Source organism: Emys orbicularis, chromosome 2 (assembly GCF_028017835.1).
Source record: "Emys orbicularis isolate rEmyOrb1 chromosome 2, rEmyOrb1.hap1, whole genome shotgun sequence".
NCBI classification, from domain to species: Eukaryota; Metazoa; Chordata; order Testudines; family Emydidae; genus Emys; species Emys orbicularis.
In genome coordinates, this window is record NC_088684.1 from 135,144,261 (window position 1) to 135,165,075 (window position 20,815).

The following is a 20,815-nucleotide window of genomic DNA, read 5'->3' on the forward strand; positions in this document are numbered from 1 at the left end:
CTTTTAAAGTGGTCACAGGCTCTGCTAAGAGGAGACAACAATTTCTGTAGCCATTTAGAGATGGGCAATTCACTTCTTTTTGAAATATCAGAGTCCAATGAGCTGTGGAACGACTGTAGGTGCCCACTGTGGTTTAGTGGATCGAGCACAGGGCAGGGAGTCAAGACGGCTGGGTTTTGCCCTTGGACAAGTCTCTTCCCCTCTGTGTCCCTCAGCTTCTCCCTCAGTCAAACAGGCCTAATGACACTGACCCACCTTCATAAAGCAATCTGAGATCTGCTGCCATCAGCACCAGAGCAAGGGCAAAGACTGGTTAGTAACTCTCTCCCAAGCCTGAAAGCTCAGATGCCCAGTGAATATTTAAGGCTGAGACATGGACACAACTTTCATTACAGCAAGCGGCATGAGAGTAACTGCATTGAGAATAGTGTAAACACAGGAGCGTTGATTGTATTTATCTTTATAGGGACTCAGTCAGCTTCAAGGTAATATGTTGTGAATAAACTAGTGTCTTGTGTTACAAATAACACCTTAGGCGATGAAAAGAATTTTTCAAAATATAGAGAACATATCGTTATTTATGTTCTTCGGCCAAGACTTGGACAACGGAAATCAATTTCTCATCACTTTCATTGTCTGGTTCTGATCTGCAATCAGAGCTGCCTTCCCCTGGGCCTGCCGAGAGCCATATTGACGTCAACAAGGCTGCAGTTGGCCCAGTGTGACAGCCACCCCAACACACCTGGGATTGAAACAGATGACACCTCCAGAGCTAAAAGCCTGAGTCACTCCAGCTGGGCTATTGGAGATTCCCATCCTCAGTGGAGCACAGAGAGGAACTCATACCACACAGTGCCCAGTGGGTTTCATAAGGGCTTGCTCATGCAGAATCAGTAACTTACAGGATCCGGGTATAAGAACCTGACCGTAATCTAAAGCAAAACAGACTTTGTTGATTTCCTTTGCATGGTGCTGCAATGTTTAGGTTGCAAACACTGCAGGGGAACTGTTATTTGTTTAAAAGCAACTGTTTGCATTGGATTTTGTTTTGTAATTGTAGAAATATTTTTTTCTAATGTTCTTGAGTTTTTTAAAAACATGCTTTTACCAAATTGAAAGGGGGGGGGGGAGAGGAAATGTTAAGTTGACAGTGTGCCTTTAAAGATCCTTTGTGTAACTCATTAATTCAGAAAGATGTGAGGGTTAGATGGGGGGGGAATGTCTTTTTTGTTTGTTTTTTGCTGGGGTTTTGGGTTGTTTTTAACAAACTGTCATGTCAAATAAATGTTTCAAACCCCACCTTTTATCTTGTAAAATGCATGATGCTTGGAGGGGTTTCCTTTAGTCAGGTTTGTGCCGTGATTTTGTGATTGGGAAATATTGATTAGGAACACGGCTGAAGTTCAACGGACATTTTGGTTCTGGCCCAGGGTGAGATTAAAATCCAGGTGAGGTGAAAAAAGCTGGTGCATGAAACGGCTGGATCCCCAGTTCTCCTACCCCACCCCACCATCTCTTCAAGTTTAAAAATAAGACATCCACTGCTGGATGGAAATAAGGGGAAACCATATGGAAAACAAGAGAGAGCACTTTACTTTAAAGGATGTTTTAGGGAAACACCACTTCCCGTAGCATAGCCGTGGTTTTTTTCTCTCAAGGGCACAGTTCTGCTGCCCTCTGGCATACAATGCAATTGGCACAAGCAACCGTTGAATGTTTAAAATGGTACTTATCAGTTTTAATTCATTTTCAGTACATCTTAAAATAAAGGGGTGGGGGTCACCCTATGCCTTCCTGACTCCCTCCCCCAGCTCCCCCACATCCCCCATGCCCTCCTGACCCCTGATCCCACCCCCAGCTCCCCCATACAGCCCTGGCCCCTTCCCCAAGCTCCCCCTGATCCCCACCCCCAGCTCCCCCATAACCTCCATACACCCCTAACCCCTTACCCCAGCTCCCCCATAGCCCCCCTGACTCCTTCCACCAGCTCCCTCGACTCCCACCCCCAAATCCCCCATGCCATCCTGACCCCTTCCCTCCCCCATAGCCCCCTGACCCCCTCCCCCAGCTCCTGCCGTTTTGAACCTGCCCCGCCCTCCTCACTCCCTCCCAGCTTCCCCCCGCCCCCTCCCCGCCCCGGCCTCCCGCACAGGCCGCCGGGTGGAGCCCGGGTTTCCGTCTGCTCGGGCCGGGTCCCCCCGGCGGGCCGGGCGGCGCCGCCATGTTCAGCCGCCTGGGCGCCTTCCTACAGCAGGCGGTGGAGACGGTGAGGGCCCGGCCGGGGGCGGCTGCGCCAGGGAGCGGGGTGCTCGGGGGTGGGGCCCAGGGGGTCGGCGGGAGAGCAGGGCACGGGGAGTGGGGCTTGGGGGGCGTTTCTCGGGTTAGGGTTGGGGGGCGCCTCCAGGGGTCAGGGTCGGGGGGTGCCCAGGATTGATCCCCCCCCCGGTGTCGTTGGGGTCAGGGGATGGGGGCTAACTCCTGGGGCCAGGGTACTGGGGTGGGCACCCAGGATGGACCCCCCCACCCGGGTGTCACTGGGGTCCCGAGATGGGGTAATCCAGGGAACTGGGGGGGTCTTCCAAGAACCTAGATGTAGGATCTGGGTTGGGCCCCCAAGGGTGTCATTGGGTGTCAGGAGATGAGGCCCACAGGGGACGGGCTGGGGGAGGGCATCCTACAGGGTACCCAGGATGGGCCCCAGGGTGCTATAGGGTTCAGGAGATTGGTGCTCTTGGCGGGGGGGGGGGAGAGAATTGGGGCTTGGGGAGAGGAGGGGGGACAGAGAGGTGTCCCAGGAGTTATGGGGTTTGGGGTTAGGGGTCAGGAGAGGAGCCCCAGGGCACTCTGCTTTGGGGGCTCCTCTCCTAACCCCCATGTCTATTGGGACAGGGGTTCCCAAGGAGCAGGATGCTACCGGGATGGGGGGGTCAGAAGGGGGAGACCCTCCTGTGAGTAGGGCCTGTGGGTGGATATGAACAGTGCCCTTCCCAAAGGGCTCTAGCTATCTACTAACGCCCGCACCCTCCTCTCTGCAGCAAGAGCCCAGCATTGACCTGCTGGAGGCATTCACCGAGCACTGGAAAGGGCTCACTCACTACTACCTAGAGACCACAGGTAGGTGGTGGGCGAGGCTGGGAGTCCGGGCTCCTGGGTTCTATTCCCAGCTCTGGGGAGGGTGGGGACTTTGCAAGTTAGGACTTCTGGGTTGTCTTCTCAGCTCTGCCAGTTGATGCTCCGTGAGACTTTGGAGAAATCCTTTTACTCAGCTTCCCTTGCTGTAAAAGGGAGACAACCAGACATAGTTGGGCATTTGTTGGGGTTAATTCATTAACGTGTACAAAATGCTTTGAGAGCCTTGGCACAAGAGTAGAACAAAATGTTAATGCCTCCATCATCCTCTTCCTGCGGTCAGTGCAGGACATTCCTGTGAGTGATAATGAAAGGCCTGCTGAATAGCCCATGAAAACCCTGCCAGGAGAAATGTTGCCTGCAACCATTAAAATGTGTACACACTACTCTATATATGGCACACGGGCATTGCTTCTTCCCACCAGAAGAACCACAGGGGGGTCGTGTCCCCGGGCATTTGTAGATATCTGATACTCCGGGCCAGAGCCTTATAATAACCAGTCTCTGTTGCTCAGAGATGCTCTCTCAACGTTTTGAGAATGGCTGGCCTGCTCCTGCACTAAATGCTATGGTCAACATTTCTTCTTCTTGATACTAAATTAGGTCTGATTTACACAGAGATTTTGTACTAGGTGTTTTTTGTAACTGATATTCTATACTGCTGCAGCCCTAAGTGTGCATACAGTTATACTGGTATAAAGTGCTTATCCCAGGATAGCTTAGTCCCTACCAGTGTAACTGCATCCACACTAGAGGGAGTTGTACTGCTTGACAGTTAGAGGCACGGTTATACTGGTACAGTTGTGGTGTGGTAAGAAGGCCTTAAGCCCCTAACCTTATTTAAATACCTAAATATGGATTTATGAGCTTAACCTTAGACTCCCAAGTTTGAGAAACGTTGACCTTTGCTCTTGCCTAGCTCAGTGTTGTTGTTCTATTATAACATTGCTGCTTAGTGTCACTATAGCTAATGGTCCATCAAGGGCTCTATTATAGGGATAATAATTTTTAAACCATCGTCCTAGTTGCTTGGGGTGCTACAGAGATAAATATCAAAGTGAAAATTACAGCTTGGAAGCCAAAGGGGAGAGGTTGGGAGGATATATGTTTTAAAGTTACCTCTGGAAAATAGAATTTTCTGATTTTTTTTTTTTTTTTTAAATACGTAGGTCTGGGATGAAATGAATTGGTTGTTTGTTTGGGGTTTTTTGGGGGGGGGGTTGTGTGTGGTTTTATACCTATTAACGTTCCCCCAAAGCTCAAACTTAGTTTAAAAAAGATCTCAGATTGAGAGGCATGATGATTTTTTAAAATTTTGTTTTTGTTAACTTCCTCTGGGTTCTACCAGTCCCTGAAAAGAAAACACCCACTTGTTTTTCTGTTGCAGGGAGGGGAAGGTTTTAAATTCACCATTTTGGAGTCTTTCACTGTGTCTTAGAATGAAGAGAAAATCTTTCTAAAAGGTCACTCCTGTGTGGTGTGGAACAGTGCCCTGTGTCCTGATGCCTGCAGTAGGAATTATGAATAAAGCATTGGCTTTGCCTGATTTTTTTTCTTAGGGTTTGTTTCATTTGGGTCTTGGTTAGTGTAAGGCCTGTGACTGTGCTGCCCCAGGCTCTGATCTCATCAGCTCTCATGAGCTATGGCCCTAATCCCGCAAGCTGATCTGCTTGGGCATATCCCTGCGCTAACGTGGAGCTCCGTTGACTTCACTCTGACACAATATCAAACCAGTTCCCCAGCACAGAGGTGCTGGTTTCCAGCTGAGACGTAAAACTGAAGTCCTGGCCACTTGTGACAATCCCATGATGTTTTTACAAGTGTAAGGGTGTTGGCTCCAGGGTCTTGACTAAATTGCTTTTTGAGTAATTACATTCTGACTACTTCCCCTTACAGCTTCTGTTGGATATGCTTGCTATTCACTTCCTGTCCCAAACTATTATAGCATTGCTGTGTTGTTGTAACCGTGTCGGTCCCAGGATATGCTGTGCACTATTAAAAGAGCTGCCATGTTCCATCTCAGAGTTACGGGGGGGTGTATATGAAGATGCTTTGGCCTGTATAAGTTTGATAGTCGAATGGAGCTAAAGCCTTAATGCCTGTTTTACCCAGCATGTAGTGTGTTTTGATTGGGATTTATATATTCCTTCTCTTTAGATGAAAACACCCCAGTTAAGGAGACCGATATCCCCTGGCGCCTGAAACAAATGCTGGACATTCTGGTGTATGAGGAGAAGCAGCATCCAGCAGGGGAGACAGGGCCTTGTTTGGAATACCTGCTGCAGCACAAAATCTTGGAGACCCTCAGCACTTTGGGGAAAGCAGAGGTGTGTACACCGTGTTACTCACCAAGTCAGCCATGCACAAGTCCAAGACCAGGGATGGGCAAACTACGGCCCACGGGACCGTCCTGCCCGGCCCCCGAGCCCCTGGCCTGGGAGGCTCGCCCCCAGCTCCTCCCCTGCTGTTCCCCCTCCCCTGCAGCCTCAGGTCGCTCACTCCACCATCGGCGCAACACTCTGGGTGGCGGGGCAGTTAGCTCCTGGGGCAGCGCAGCTACAGAGCCCGGCCTGACCCGGTGCTCTGTGCTGCGTGGTCCGGTTGTAGCGCCGCCAGCCACCGGTGCTCCAGGCAGTGCAGTAAGGGGGGAGGGAGCAGGAGGGGTGGATAGAGGGCATGGAAGTTCGGGGTGGTGGTCAGGGGGCGGGGGTATGGATGGTGGTCTGGGGGGGAAATGGGGTTGAATGGGGGCAGGGGTCCTGGGGGGGAGTTAGGAAGGAGGGGGAATTGGATGGGGTGGCAGGGGACAGTCGGGACAGGGAGAAGGGGTGGTTGGATGGGGCAGGGGTCTCGGGGGGGCTGTCAGGAATGAGAGGAGGATTGGATGGGGAGGTGGGGGTAGTCAGGGGTCCCAGAGGGGCAATCAGGGAATGGGGGGGGTTGGATGGGGCAGGAGTCCCGGGGGAAGGGGGGGGCTGATAGGAGGTGGGGGCCGGGCCACGACCCCCTCCCCTAACCGGCACTCCATACAATTTACGAAACCCGATACAGCCCTCAGGCCAAAAAGTTTGCCCACCCCTGCCCAAGACAAACACCATTCATTGTCCTAGTGGTGGAACTGTTGATTTCAGTGACTATAAAGTCTGACTTGTTCACAGCAAAGAAGTATAATTTTAAGGAACTAAGACCAGGATAACATTTTTCAAAGCACATCCGTGATTTAGGAGTCTGAGGTCCCAGTTTCAGAAGCCACTTAGGCTAGACTAGGACTTGGAAGGTGTAAGCAGCCTATTAGGCACATGGCCTTGTCTACACTACAAGGTTAATACATGTTAGATAACACCTTTCAAATTCTAGGCTAGACAGCACCTTAAGAGCCTAAATCCCATTGACTTTCAGCGAGACTCAGGCCAGGTCTACACTAAAAAGTTAGGTTGACCCAGCGACGTCGCTCAGGGTGTGAAAAATCCACACCCTTGAGTGATGTAGTTAACCCCCGGAGTGGACAGCACTAGGTTGACAGAAGAATTTTTCCATTGACCTAGCTACTGCCTCTCAGGGAGGTGGATTAACTACAGGGGTGGGAGAACCCATCTCATTGCTGTAGTCAATGTCCACACTGAAGTGCTACTGCAGCTCAGCTGCAGTGATTCTAGTGAAGATCTAACCTAAGGCTTGGTCTACATCTAAAACTTAAGTCAACCTTGCTACATCGCTCAGCAGTGTGAAAAATTCACACCCCAGGTAAGACACCACTAGGTTGAAGAATTTTTCTGATCATCTAGCTACTAACTCTTGAGGGGTTGGATTTACTGCTGTGCTTCTGTCACTGTAGCAGGTGTCTACACTACAGCGCGACAGTGGCATAGCTGCAGCACTTGTAGTGTAGACATACTCATAGGCCCCTAAGCACCTGAATCACTTTTGGAAACGGGACTTGGGCTCCTAAACCACTTAGGCAATTTCAAAAATTTCCCCCATATACTACAACCTTTGCTGATGTGAGCAGTGTTTACTCAGGTGAGTAGTCTCATTGACTCCATGATTGAGGGTTGCAGGATCAATCCTTTGATTTGCAGGAAAGAAGTGTTTTTAAAAGGATTTTATCAGAGTAAATATCAAAAGCTAAAAATTATAACCATACTAGCCTGTGTTACTAATAATAACTTGGCTTATTGTGCTATAAATAGTCTTTTTTTGTCCCCTAACACAAAAACAAGGAAACAGTAACTGGAAATATTAGTCTTTATTGTGTGTTTATAAAAATCAGTTGCATTCAGTACTGTCTACCCTTTATCTCTACTATGATTCATCCTTGCTTGTTTTTTTTCCATTTCATCATGTTATAGGACTTATGAATAACAAACCTTTTGAAAATGGAAAAATAATCTAATTGATTTTTTTCACCACAGGGCAGCTGAGAAGCTTAATTTATTAAAGTGAAGTTCATTAAGCAATATAAATACTTACCGAGAGAATTAATTAATGTTTGTGAAGCACTGTGAGAGCCTTAAAAGGTACATTAGAAGGGCAAAGCATTATTTATTTCTGCTGTTAGGGTATTTTTATGCATTGTGCGGAGCTGGGATAGTGATATAAGTCTGGTCAATTTCACTGCTGTTTCTAGTCAGTTTTTCAATGCTCAAATGATTGTTTTACCAGTGCTGCAGGGAAATATTTACTGCCTAAACCAAACCAGTTTTCGCTTACATTTGGGTTGTGAAAACCTGTATTCACACTGCATTTGGGAAAAGCTATTTGTAAACAAAACCTTGGTGTTTGTCTTAACATTATCCCAGAGCATTCCCTTTAATGTTCTCACAGTTCAGCTGGGCTCCAGTTTGTATCTCACACGCTTTCTTGATGGTTGCCTGAAGCAGGGACAGTGTAGCCTTACCAGATTATCTGATGATAAAATCAATAATAAACTGAATCTTGTTCTCCAAGAGCTTCAAAACCCTCTGTTCTTGGAATTTCCCTGCCCATGTAAACTTGAAAACCCTTGTGGCGTTTTAGCCTTCTGCACTAGCTGCAGTATATAGGGTGCGTATGGCTAGATGTTTGCAGCTCTTACCTCTGCCATGTACATACATTCACTATCTATCTGTGACATACCGATTGGCTCAGACACTTCGTATCATGTTTCCTGTGGCACTGAAGGGGAATATTACTTAACTGCCAATTTACTTCGCTCTCTCTCCTTTGCTCTCAGTATCCTCCAGGCATGAGGCAGCAGGTGTTCCTCTTCTTCAGCAGAGTCCTGGGACAGGTGCAGCATCCACTGTTGCACTATCTGAATGTGCACAGACCTGTTCAGGTGAGCGCTGCTTCTGCTCTCTCTTTGGCTTGTCAAAGCCGCTTTCTGAGCTGTCTTACTGCAGGCAGTGTAAAGTTTGCTCCTTGCAGCGCTCGTCGTACCTTTCCTCACTCAGTGGTCTAGTGGCCTAAGTTTCTGATGAGCAGTGATGTTAACGTAGACCCCGTGGGGGGCCCAGTTCCCCAGTGCTATGCACCTGGTGCTCTGTTACACCAGTGAAGAGTGGGTATAAAATATGACCGTTCTGATACCCAATTGATAGTGGTGTCAATCACTATACAGGGTTCAAGGCAATGATGAATACTTTGCTTGAATGTTACTTTGCCACAATGGGGGCTATTGCCCGCTCTTTTGTACATCAGAGGCTGTACGACTGATACGGGTACATATTCCTGGGGAGTGTGTCCAGCAGCTTCTAGTGAGGAGGGAAGAATGCCCGTCCCCGATGCCAGCAAACCCCGTTCAGCACTATGTAAGCTCAGTCCTACCCCCTCTTTTATCACCGTGAAGGCTGACCGCTCTGTGTCCTTCCTCAGAAGCTCCTTCAGTTCGGCAGCAATGCGCTAGGCTCTGCGACTGAGAAGGAAGAGGTACAGTTTGCCGCTGTTCTGTGTGCAAAGATCAAGCAGGATCCTGCTCTGCTCACGTACATCCTGGAGGTAAGGAGTCCGCATTGGCACCTGCATGCCATCCCTTCCTTACAGCAAGGTATTGGCCACTGCTGGAGGCAGGCTTCAGGGACCAATGGGCTGATCTGCTAGGGTATGATTGCACAGTGGTCTGAATAACAGACAATTTCCACAGCGTAGCAAGCTGTCGAATCTCACCTCCATATATCACAGACATTGCCTCAGTGCTGCATGCCCAGGGATGACGCTGAGCTCCTCTGCAGCTGAAATCTTGCTGGCTTCTTTAAAATTAGGCAAAGTGTCTAATCCGGTGCTGGTGGTGACCTGGATAGTTCCCATCTGACAGCTGTTTTGAGGGCCCCGGGTGAAGCGAGTTTGGTCAATCTCAGTCCAGTTCCCAGTGAGCTGGTGTTCGTGCCATGAAAATAGCCAGTGGTTGGCACTAATTGGCCCCTTGATTGGTAGTCTTAACAAAGAGACCATGGGTCAGGGATGCTCAGCACCCCTTTCCCGGGAGGGGGTCGGGGGGATGCATCTCTCCCAGATGGCTTGATGGGACGTGTGAAGTTTGCTTTGTCACTGCTGTACCTGTTCTGTGACTAGAAGGCCACATAGTCATTGATCAGGCAGTTTAGAGCGGAGGACTAGGATCTGGGATTCCTGGGCTCTCTTCTTAGCACCACCTTGGACCTGCTGTGTGACCTTAAACATATCTCTTCACTTCTCTGTACTCCCCCATCTGTGAAGTGGGGATAATATTTACTTCCCTACAGCACATCGGGGAGTTGTGAGGATTAATGTTTGCAAAGGGTTATGAGATCCTCTGTTGAAATGTGCTGTGTTGTTTTATTATCTGCTTAGCTAAGCATTTCTAGGTGTTTTTGCAGTATATACATATCTAGGTATGTTCAGGTACATGTTGCACCTATCTAGCTTTCTGGGTATTCGCTGTGTGTACCTGGGATCAGTCCCGTTTGTGTCAATGCTGGAAGCGCTATTGCTGTGATGCTAACTGCTCTCTCTCCTGTCTCTTTATTCTCAAGGGAAAGAATCTTCTAACTGGGAGCCCACAGGGAGATGCTGGCAGCAGCCAGGGAGAGAGCTTGGCTACCAACGGAGCCCTGACTGCATCTCCTGAGCAGGACAGAGAATGTTCCATGGGTGACGCCCCCTGCACTAGCCTGGCCAGAAAACCAAAGAATTCTGTCTCCAGCTCCTCCCCTCTGAGAAAGGAAAACAATCTGATCACTTCCTTAATCAACTTGTGCAAGAGCCAGGTACCGACATGGAGTGGGGGAAAGCAGAGGGGTGCCAGGTGGCGAGTAGGGAATGATCTTGCCTATCAGTGGGATGGAGCAGGTTAGCGTCAACCTTGGTGTTCCATTCACCCTTGAGCTGGGGAGGGGAATAAACAGGCTTGGTGCTGTGGTAACGTCTGTCTGTCTGTCTCTCTCTCTCTCTCTGGCAGAAGAGCAGGGTTGCACTAAAAGCTCAGGAAAACCTGCTGCTTCTCATAAGTGTCGCTCAGCAGGCAGCTGCCACGTACCTGGTACAGAACAGCGCCGTTTGCTGTCTGGTGACTGATCACCTGTGTGACCTGTACAATGCCGTCCCTACTTCAGCCGACCCTGCAGATATCCTCTCCCTAGAGAGAGTCAGCTGGAGGTAGGAAGTTGATGGGTCAGTAGGAAGATAAGGAGAGCCTGGGGTAAATCCATTCCCAGCCTCACTGCAAGGGAACAACCCTACCAGGGTTTGTTTCACTCTTGGCCTTCTCCCTGGAAGTATTGGGCCCAGAGAAGACTAGTGAGATCTGTTCTGCAGGGGCTGCACCCCGGCTCCCATGGACCTTGGCAGGATTGAGCACCTCGCAGGCGTGGGTACATAGTGAGGCCTGCTAGGCTGTGGTATCCTCTCCAAGGGGGACTATGGGATGGCTCAAGCTGGGACTGTAAGTCCCTGGAGAATAGCAACAGTGTGGTGTCTGCCCTGGCTCAGGGGGTACAGCCCAACAGAGATCCTCAACCTCTTCCCTACAGGGACCCACTTAGCAATATGGGAAGAGCAGGGTGGTCGTGTCCCCCCCCCCCCCCCCCGGTGGGTCATGACCCCGGATGAGAACGGCTGGCCTTGTTGCTCTCTCGGGTCTTTTCCATCTCTGGTGTTCTATGCCATATGGGCCAAGTGAGGACGTTGAGAGAACTAGCAGCTTCCTTCACTGCTGTCACTCCAGAGAGGAGGCCTCTTCTTCCCCCCCCCCACCCCCCCAAATGTACCATAGCCCTTGGATGATGCTTTGGAGTGGATTCCTACAGTGTCCTTCACCCCCCTTGGATCTCTTTGCAGGTTGCAGAATAACTCCACCGATGAGGCCTCCTTCCCAGGAAAGGGGAGCCTGGATGCTTTCTTTAGCTGGTTAGATTACTGTGATCACCTCGTGAGAGAGGCCCACCCGGTAAGAAACAAGTTACTCCTCCCCATTGTTTGTTGTCTTAGATGAGCATTCCCATCTCCTCTGCCCCAGAGGGTGCAAGTCTCTAGAGCAAGACAAATATACATTTAAATATGTGGGGAGCCTGATATTTAAGGAATCTTAACTCGTCGTCTTAGCCCAACCCTAGATGCTGTTTCGGGCACAGCCAAAGAGCCACTGATTTACAAGAATGGATTGGAAACTGGCTGAGTTACACTCATCCCACCTACAGCTAAACATCTTGTGCCCTTTACCTGATGAGCTGCTGGCAGTGGAGTTAGACTGCTGCAGTGTAAGCCAGCCTCACTCATATCTCTGCTAGAACTCAGGCCAGGCCACCTGTTTTCCTCCTGTATTTAGTAGACAACCTCATTAGGCCACTACTAATGGACTTACGAGCCACGGATGTGATGGTAGATGGGCCATTGGGAACCAAACTGTGTCTTGTCTTATGGCTAAAATTCTCCTTGGAGAAGACACCTATGGTGCCTTTTTGAGATCCACCAACTCCAGTGGCTCCTGGACTATTGCATCCTGGCTTTTGTGGCTTGGATTTTGGGTTTGCCATGTGTCCTGAAGTGTGTTAGGACAGCCTCAATTTCATCAGGCCTGTCTGTGAGTCCAGCTTGCCAGACAGCTGAAGATTTCTGTGAAACTGCATCAGAGTACGATGAAATTGCAATCCTTGTGTGATATTGTGAAGATCACTATGATGCATCATTGCCACACACAGCTGCAAGATGACAACATGCACTTGCTAAGGTCACAACAGGATTATTTTGTCCCTACGGGGACGTGTTAAAGGGTGGGAGCCATCCTGGATGACCCCAGTCTAGTGGTTTCTGGTTGAACCCATTTAAGAAGACTCCAGCATGTTCTGTCTCCATCTTCTAGCTACCAGGAAATGCTTTCCTTTAATAGGAGTGCCTGGGTCACTTGGTTCCAGAGTCTTTGTGTGCAAGAACCACATAGCATGTGTCAGCCCTGGCCAAGGAACAGTGACGTGGCAGTCACTCCCCATGTACGTCAGTGACCCCACCACACCGAGAGAAACTTTAAGGAGCAGCAGAGTCTCTGCTCTTGTCATGCAGGAAGGAACTAGGGGAGTCGTAGGACTATCAGGCAGCTGGTAGCTCGTTACTGACTCTCTCTTTGTGACCATCAGGTAGTTGCAGATGCTGTAACGGAGGCCATTGGTGAAAAGCTCTTCCAGGGGATTCTGCAGCCACAGCTCTTGCAGATGTGAGTACATGTGTCACACAGGCTGAGGGGCCAACCGGCTGTTCACCAGCTTCCTGTGTAAACTGGGGTGGGGGGGGGATGTCCATGGTGTGAGGCTGAGCTGGTCTGGCACCCACACCAGGCATGAGAGGGAGGGAAGTGGGTTAGTCTTGTGGTGAAAGTAGGGATTTGGGAGTCAGGACCTCAGTTCTGTTTCCGGCTATGGCAGCAGCTGGTGTTAAATGAGTCACTGCTTTGGTGCCTCAGTTTCCCCATCTGTAGAATGGAGTTAATGCTGCATTCAGGCTGGTGAGGCTCAAATAATTCCCACTGGAAAAGTGCTTTGCAATCCTGGGATGGCAGGTGTGGTAGATAAGAGGGGTGCATAGCACTCCCGCAAGGAGGCAGCTCCCCGGCCACATGCGTCCCATCCAAACTTTTGTGGAAGTTAGTCTGTCTTTAAACAAAACAAAACAAAAAAATCTACACTTCAGTGTAAAAGCGAAACCCCTGCCTGCAGAATGGAACATTCCACCAGAGGGATTCTAACCTGGTCTGCCAAGCTGGGGAATTTGAGTCTGGGAAGCAGAGAAAGTTCAATAGAGGGAAAGGCGGGAACATCTGAGCATGCTGGAGACGAGGCAGGGGTGTAAAATAAATAAGGGAAGAATCAGATCTCCTCTGTTGCAGGTAGTGGTTTTGGCACAGTTTTCTAATGCCTTTAGCTGTCATTCAAAGCGATGTGCCTTATTTTATCCACCCTAAGATAGGGTAGTGCTGAGGCCAGTGGTCAGTTCTAAAGCCTTCTCCTGCAGCTCATAGAGCCAGTGCCGCTGCTCAGGGCCCCTCCAAAGGCAGGAGCAGAACTGGCCCCTGACAAGATGGAGTTTCACACTTCGCTCTGCATTTCCAGGCCTTCAGTATTATTTTGGACTTTCTTCTGTCCCTGCAAAGTAAACTACCAAACTCATTACACCTGAACTGCCCAGTCTAGCCTCTGGCTTTGGTATTGCCTTGACCCTTTTCATGCGCCCTCCGTCCGCTGCTGTGGTCCATACGCATCTCTAGAGAGACTTTCTCTTCGTGAGCTGGAATAGGTGGCTTTCCAGATATCACACTGCATTATTTTCACATTGCTCTTAGTGTCCCGGAGGCAGTGACATCTTAGGGTCAGAGCAAAAAATGAGCGCGGGCGGAGTCCAGGGTTCTGTTCCCAGCTCTGTCATTTCCTGTCTCCGTTATTTGGTTTTCCCATCCATCAAAGGGGACGGTGCTACTGGCCCATCACAGGGGGTGGGTGGGTATAGAGCTTTATTTGTAAAGTCCCTAGAGGTCCTTGGGTGGAGATATTTCCTTTAGAGCACACGGCTCACTGTGCTGCATGTGTGCTCTGAGCAGCTGCATGGAGATGAGCAGCAGTATCTACTTTCTCTCCGCCATTATTTGGCAGGTCTGAACTTGGCATCCTCACCTCTACAGCAATGCTGACAGCCATGGTGAGGCAGATCAGCGCTCCTGCCCTGCTCCAGGAACTGGTGACATTCCTGCTGGGCACAGAGAGGCAGCCAGAAGCCATCACTGACTCTCCACAGCAGCACCTCCTGCGCTCTCAGCTGATAGAGCACTGCAACCACCTGTCTGATGAGGTGAGGCTGTGTCTGCATGCAGAGTTGCCACCTGCAGCCTCCCATGGCTCTGCCCCCCTCCTCTTCCCTCTCCGGTGGGACCCCAGACTCAGCTTTTACTAGCTAATCTCCCTCTTGGAATTTCAAGGGGGGAAGCTGCTCTTCCTTCTGGACCATTTCCAGACCTAAGGCCCTGCTCCCTTGAGATCATTAGTGATGCTGTGGCACCCTGGTAAGAGTTGAGGTGTCCTGCCTTAGTTCCAGGCCAGGTCATTGCATTCGGTCTCCTTAAATTCCCCAGGCAGTTTGTCAGATACAGGATTTTTCACTCTCGGCCCTCAGCAGTCAGGCAGTGTTGCTGAGCGGTGGCTCCATCTCAGTGCTGGATGAAGTGATCCCTGTAGAATTTGTAAAGTGCTTTGGGATATTAATAACTGATGCAGTATCGCTCATCTAGGATCCCAAACCACTTCAAACACTCCAGATTTACAGCACCCCTGGAATGCAGCCACCTCTAGGGGTTCAGCCCCCCTGCACATTGCATGCTGTACAACAGTAGAATGCTGGGGCAAACCCCTGCTCCTGTCAGCCATGCTATGAAATCTTTAATGTCCTCACCAAGCAGACAGGATCCCTTGTTTTTAAGGTCTCCTCTGAAAGACCCACCCCCAGCTAACTGCCTGGGAACTCCATGTATCAACCCTGGAAGGGATTATGGTCTGAGATGGCCCTGCAGGGAGTGCTGGGCTTCCTAGCTGCTGGGATAGAATGGCTGCGTTTTAGTGGCAAATGCTTTTCAGGGGAGTTTTAAAGACTTGTCCCACAACTGAGCCACGATTCTGTCCCTGTAGATCAGCCTCGCTACCCTGAGGCTGTTTGAGGAGCTACTCCGGAAACCCCATGAGCACATTGTATACAGCCTAGTGCTGAGAAACCTGGAGGAGCGGAGCTACATCCTGCGCAGCCAGCCGGGGCAGGAGGAGCGGAGCACCCACGAGCAGGAGCATTACGAGGACACACTGTAAGTGGACAGAAATGGGAAGCGCAGAACCTGGTGGGCACAAGCTGGGGCTGCAATGTAATGCCTGTTCCTGGCCTTGCAGGGAGCTGGAGGAAGATCCCTATTTCACCGATGAATTTCCAGATACAGGCTTCCGGACATGTAAAAAGCCAATGGCATCCTCCCCCCGGGGGCCTGCCAGGCCTAATGAGAAGACAGACGTGAATGAGATTGTTCTCAGGTAGGGCTTTCCCTTGGGCTGTGGGGGCTAAGAATCACGAATGTTGGACCATGCATCCAGTGTCCAGCACATCTTTGCCTCCCCTCCACAGGCTAGCTCATGGCTCCGATCCAGCCAGAAGGGTGGGGTGGCTTTGGGGAACCCAGATGCATGAAGGGCAGGTAGAGAAGAACTCAGTGCAATTCCATGGCAGCGCAGGCTGTGAGGACTGGGTGAATCCCCACTCTGGGAGCCCCTGCTCCAGCAAGGGCTCTGTGGACTGGTAGGCTCCCTGCTCCAGGGAACATGCCTGGGCTGGGGGGTCTGCTAGGATCCCTGCCCCACAGCAGCTAAGTGAAAACGCTAGCCTCTGAATGTCAATTTCACATAGTTCATTTCAGAAACAGCCTATTTTGCTGTTTGGAATGAAAGCAAGTTCAAAAATACCAAAACTTCTGGCAAACCCAACTCCCTGAGTTTTGGTCAGCTTGCATCCTGCCCTACCCAGAAGCCTTCCATAACAGGCTAGAGCTCTGTCTCCCAGGCCCTTTCCCATATTAGTAGCCATGCCAGGGGCCCATCTAAGCCTCCGGCTTATACATTGAGCTATTACTTTGAACTGCAAAGGAAGACCCCACACTTGCTCATTGTTGAGCATCCCATCTCCAGACAGTGTTTTTCTGGTACATTGTTACCAGGAGACCAGCCCTCCAGCTTTCACTAGCCTAAAGCTAATGGGCATTGGCTATCCAGCCCCACTAGAAAGCTTGGGACATCTTACTTAGCCTGCGCAGTTCACCACGGCTTCAAAGCCTGTGGCTGGGTAGCTTCACGACCAGCAGTAACCCAAGGAATGACAGCAGGGTAATCTGATGGTAGGTTTCATGGGGTACGGTGGTGCCTGTAGTAAGGGTCAGGAAGGAGCCTGTGCGATGGCTGGAAAGTTAAGTGCCTTATTGGGGAGACCACATTAGGAGCTTGGGATATCAGTCCCAATAGGCCAGGCACATTCTGCATCTGCTGCATTCACTCCTTTTCCCCCCTGGGCCTGGGCAACATCAGCATGGGGGAGATTTGCTTAGAGTACCAGCTCCTGTTGGCTTCTCTCTTTCAGTTTCCTGGGCCTAGTTCCTGATGAGGCAAAGACCTCCTCCTACCTGGAGGAGGCAGGATACGATACCTATGTGCATGATGCCTTAAGGCTGGTAGGTCATTGATGGGGTCTCCATGCCCTTATTCTTTGCTGCCCCCACTCCCATCTCACAGCTCCCTTCCCATCAGGACTATCCTACCTGGCACACACAGCACTTACTCTGCCCCCCGTCTGTGCCAGACCTGGCTGAGATTGGGCATACCCACTGCTCAGACAGGGTGGCCGGTAGGGTTTCAAAGTCTTTCTTTTCCCCCTCAGCCTGGGGCTTCCCTGTCCCATTCCAAGTGGAGATATAAAATGCCTTTGATCTTTAACAGTGCCAGCTGTATTGCCAATTGCTTTGCCAGTGCACCTGTCTGCCTCCCACACCCAGCAGTTTGGGCTGCTGGCCATGTTCAGCCTAGTTTTAGGGTTAAGAGCACATTTGAAGTCTGCTCAGAATTGCAGGGAGCACTTTGTCCTCCTTCATGGCCCCTCACGCTTCTTCTGATCAGTTTCAGGAATGCTCTGCTAACATAGCCTCATGGAATTGGCCTCAGGCACCAAAACCTCTGGAGCCCTGTGACCCACAAGCAGCGTTTTATGAGGGCCACTTCCTGAAGGTGCTGTTTGACCGTATGACACGGATCCTGGATCAGGTAGGGTGAAAACTGCAGCCTTGTTTGGGGGATCGGGGAGCTGTGGTGGCAGCACTCTCTGCTTTACTCTGCTGGAGGTAGGGCTTCCTCTTTGGGTTAACCAATGAGCACCTAGCCATTTTGTAGGATACAAAGGTATCGGCTAGTGACCACAACACAGGACTGCGATCCTTGATCCTCCCAGATCTCCATTCCACCCCAAGGCTTCAGCCAAGTCGGTGGGGAAATGCAACTATTGAATTGAAACTGAGCCTCAACAGGGAAATACATTGTGTCCAGCTTTGTAGACCTGTCTAGCTGTAACAGCTTTGTTACTGAGACTTCTGTAACCTTGCAGGTGGCCTGCAAAAGCAGATAGCTGCCCCCAGGAGCATAGTCCAACAGGAACACAAGTCACCATCAAAGACCGTAAGCTCTTTGGAGTAGGCCCTGATCCTGATTAGGGTTTGTGGGTGCTCCTGTAATACCAGAGATCCGCCTCACTGGAAGATGGTTTCAGGCTCTCGTCCTACTTTTAAATGAATAAGAGGGACACGAACCAAAGGCAGAGTCCAAGCCAGGCTGCCCCTACTGCAGGGGTTCTCAAACTGGGGGGGTGACGAGGTAATTACTTGGGGGGGGAGTTGTGAGCTGGCAGCTTCCACCCCAAACCCCGCTTCGCCTCCAGCATTTATAATAGTGTTATAAATTAAAACCACTTTTTATATATATTTAAGGGGGGGTCACCAATACAAAACTTTGAGAACCACTGCCTCTGCGAAGGCACTTCAAGGAAGCAATCTCATATTTTGTCTATGTTCCGCAGCCCTATGGACTGAACCTACAAATGACATCAGTGCTGTCCCGCCTGGCCCTCTTCCCGCACCCGCACCTCCACGAATACCTCCTGGACCCCTACCTGAACCTGGCTCCTGGCTGCAGGACGCTCTTCTCTGTACTCATCAGGGTAACTTCTCCCTATGCCAAGTCCTTGGTGGGGCATAGGGGTTCATGTAGATGTTAGTGTGCAACTTGGTGGTGGGGGGGGGGGAGGGGAGGGAATCAGAAAACTGCAAAAATAAGCCCCTCAGCTGCAAAGCTGCCAGCACCAGTAGGCTGAGTGGGCCCAGAGTAGAGTCCTGGACTCAGGGCAAGGCTGTATGTACGGAGTGCTCCGAACCCAGAGCTGGGGGGCACCTCTCCATCTGCAGGGAGCTAATTCTCACCTCCTCCCTAGGTGATCGGAGATCTGATGCAGAGAATCCAGCGGGTGTCTCAGTTCCCAGCCAAGCTGCTGCTGGTCCGGAGACAGTTAATGGGGCTGGTCCCTGAAGAGCAGTAAGTGCTTGTACTTGTATTGGGCTACATCAACTGGTGCCCTGCAGCGTGTGTAACTAGGGGAACACAGTATCTGTCTCAGCAGCCATTAACCACCAGGGAAACTCCCCTCATCTCAGCACAGGGCCCCACTCCAGTGTGCTTGATACACTGGGGTAGCAGGGAATTAAGTACGAGCAGCCTCAGGGTTGTTTGGTAACACTCCTGCCCAGTGCTTGTGCTCTACACAAGCCCCAAGCTGTGTTAAGCTTTCTGGGATGGGCTGAGGCACTGGCTCCCACCCTTCTCCTTCTGCATGGGATCTGTTGGGGTGGTGGAACATCCTGCTCTCCAGGCAAGGGAGCCAGCTTCTCCTCAGCATTTGCTTTGGTTCCCTGGCAGGATCGATCACATGACCCTCTTCCAGGGAGTGGTGGTGCTGGAGGAGTTTTGTAAGGAACTGGCAGCCATCGCCTTTGTGAAGTTCACCCCTGAGGGCCCTGCGTGAGCCCAGCCTCCGGCTCTCCTCACCTGCTTCCTGGAGAGAAGATCTGAGTGCAGTGCCAGCACGGGGAGATTAGTGCTCCATGGCTTGGGGGAAGGCAGCACCACTCCTCACTCAGCCATCCACCTTAGCTGAGACCTTCCTGTATCACTGGCCTCCAGAGAATGTCTGGCTCTAACACCCACCTGCCGGATAGCCCCCTCTCCACAGAGCAGCAGGGAACCAGGACTCTGCAGCATCGCAACAGTCTCAACATCTTACTCACATTTGATGCTTCCTACCTTACAGAACCAATGGTTTGCTCAGATCATTGGTGGAAAGAACATGCTCAGTGTTCAACTCCCAAAGCTGGCCAGGAAAGCACTAGCTGCCACAGCCCCCACTGTTCAGAAAGCAAGACTAGGTGCATTGAGAGCCCTCCATCATTTCTATCTGCTGCCTCTTAGGATCAGAGTGGGCAGGAGCATTTGCAGAAAATTATCAGCACCCACAATCAAGATTTTTATAGCTCCTCTTCCAAGTCGCTATGGCTAGGGGGAGGGAAAGGAATGGATACATGATCAGGGCAGTGTCTAAAGCCCTGTGGAATAGAGATCTGCATTGCACTCAGGGCCCGTGGGAGTGCATTGTCGTGGCAGTGAGCCCAGAATAGACTTCTAGGTAACTGTAGTTGAAGGTAGGATACAGCACATTGCAAAAGTGGGTGCTCAATCAACCCCCCCCCCCCCCCCCCACACACACACACACACACACACACACACACACACACACACAGAGGCCTGCAGGCCTTGTTTCTGGACAGGTGGAATCCATCCAGCCTCCTCTGTGTAACACAAACAGGGACAGACAAGGGAGCCAGCCCCAGCTGGGTGGCCATAAGACACTCTTCTTCAGGCCTTTAATCAAAGTGCAACATCTCCAGCTAGTGCTTTGCTGCACCTGGCCCAGCAGGGTCTATTAAAAACACCCTGAATATAAAATATGGACCTGGAAGCCTGCAGTCAGACTCCAGCCATGGCACTTATGATGCCTTGCTGGGCGGGCGGCCAGCCTCACTCCCAGTGCTTCACTGCCCATACCTTCCCTCTTCCCCTGCAGTCCAGCAGGGAAGGAGGAGTAGGGATGGTGGGTGGCCTTGGGGTAAAAGTCATGTTTCCCCCCAACTGTAAGAGAGGCATAAAGAAGTGACTGGACCTACCTCCCAGACAGATCCTGAGGCTTACTCCATTGGTTTTGATGTGTTTGGGGTTCCTGAGCAAAGCAGGGCAGGCATGATTGATGTGGCTGTGTGACAGACAAGTCCCACTGGGCCCCCTGCGCTGCTGTCAGGGGGCTTTCTGTTAAACAAGCTTTCATTTAGTCCGACGCTCTTGCTCGCTAGCGATGGGGGCCCTGGGGCAAGGAGGAACAGAAGGTACACGGAGTCCTTTATTGGAGGAAGGGTTCATTCTGACTTTGAACTAGCTCCAGTTGATGCTTTCCATATGGTATGAATAGAACCACCGTGGCTCTGCCAGGCAGCAGAGACATGTAAGGTTGCTCCTTGTCCTCAGCAAACCTTTGGAGGCAGCGCCTCGGCTCGGGCTGATCCGAAAATGGGAGAGCAGCC

The 20,815-nt window shown here is 50.8% G+C and overlaps 1 protein-coding gene across 1 annotated transcript; it reads left to right on the forward strand.

The window, feature by feature from the left end:
• The first annotated feature begins 2,176 nt into the window (after positions 1–2,176).
• On the forward strand, positions 2,177–19,887 carry FHIP2B (FHF complex subunit HOOK interacting protein 2B). The gene is made up of 17 exons (XM_065398161.1): positions 2,177–2,266; positions 3,036–3,114; positions 5,287–5,456; positions 8,342–8,446; positions 8,983–9,105; positions 10,119–10,352; positions 10,544–10,740; positions 11,422–11,530; positions 12,714–12,790; positions 14,220–14,415; positions 15,246–15,415; positions 15,498–15,635; positions 16,729–16,819; positions 17,262–17,405; positions 18,211–18,351; positions 18,622–18,722; positions 19,104–19,887. The coding sequence occupies exons 1-17, from the start codon at positions 2,222–2,224 to the stop codon at positions 19,207–19,209; spliced, it is 2,226 nt and encodes a 741-aa protein (XP_065254233.1). The 5' UTR covers positions 2,177–2,221; the 3' UTR covers positions 19,210–19,887.
• The last annotated feature ends 928 nt before the right edge of the window (positions 19,888–20,815 follow it).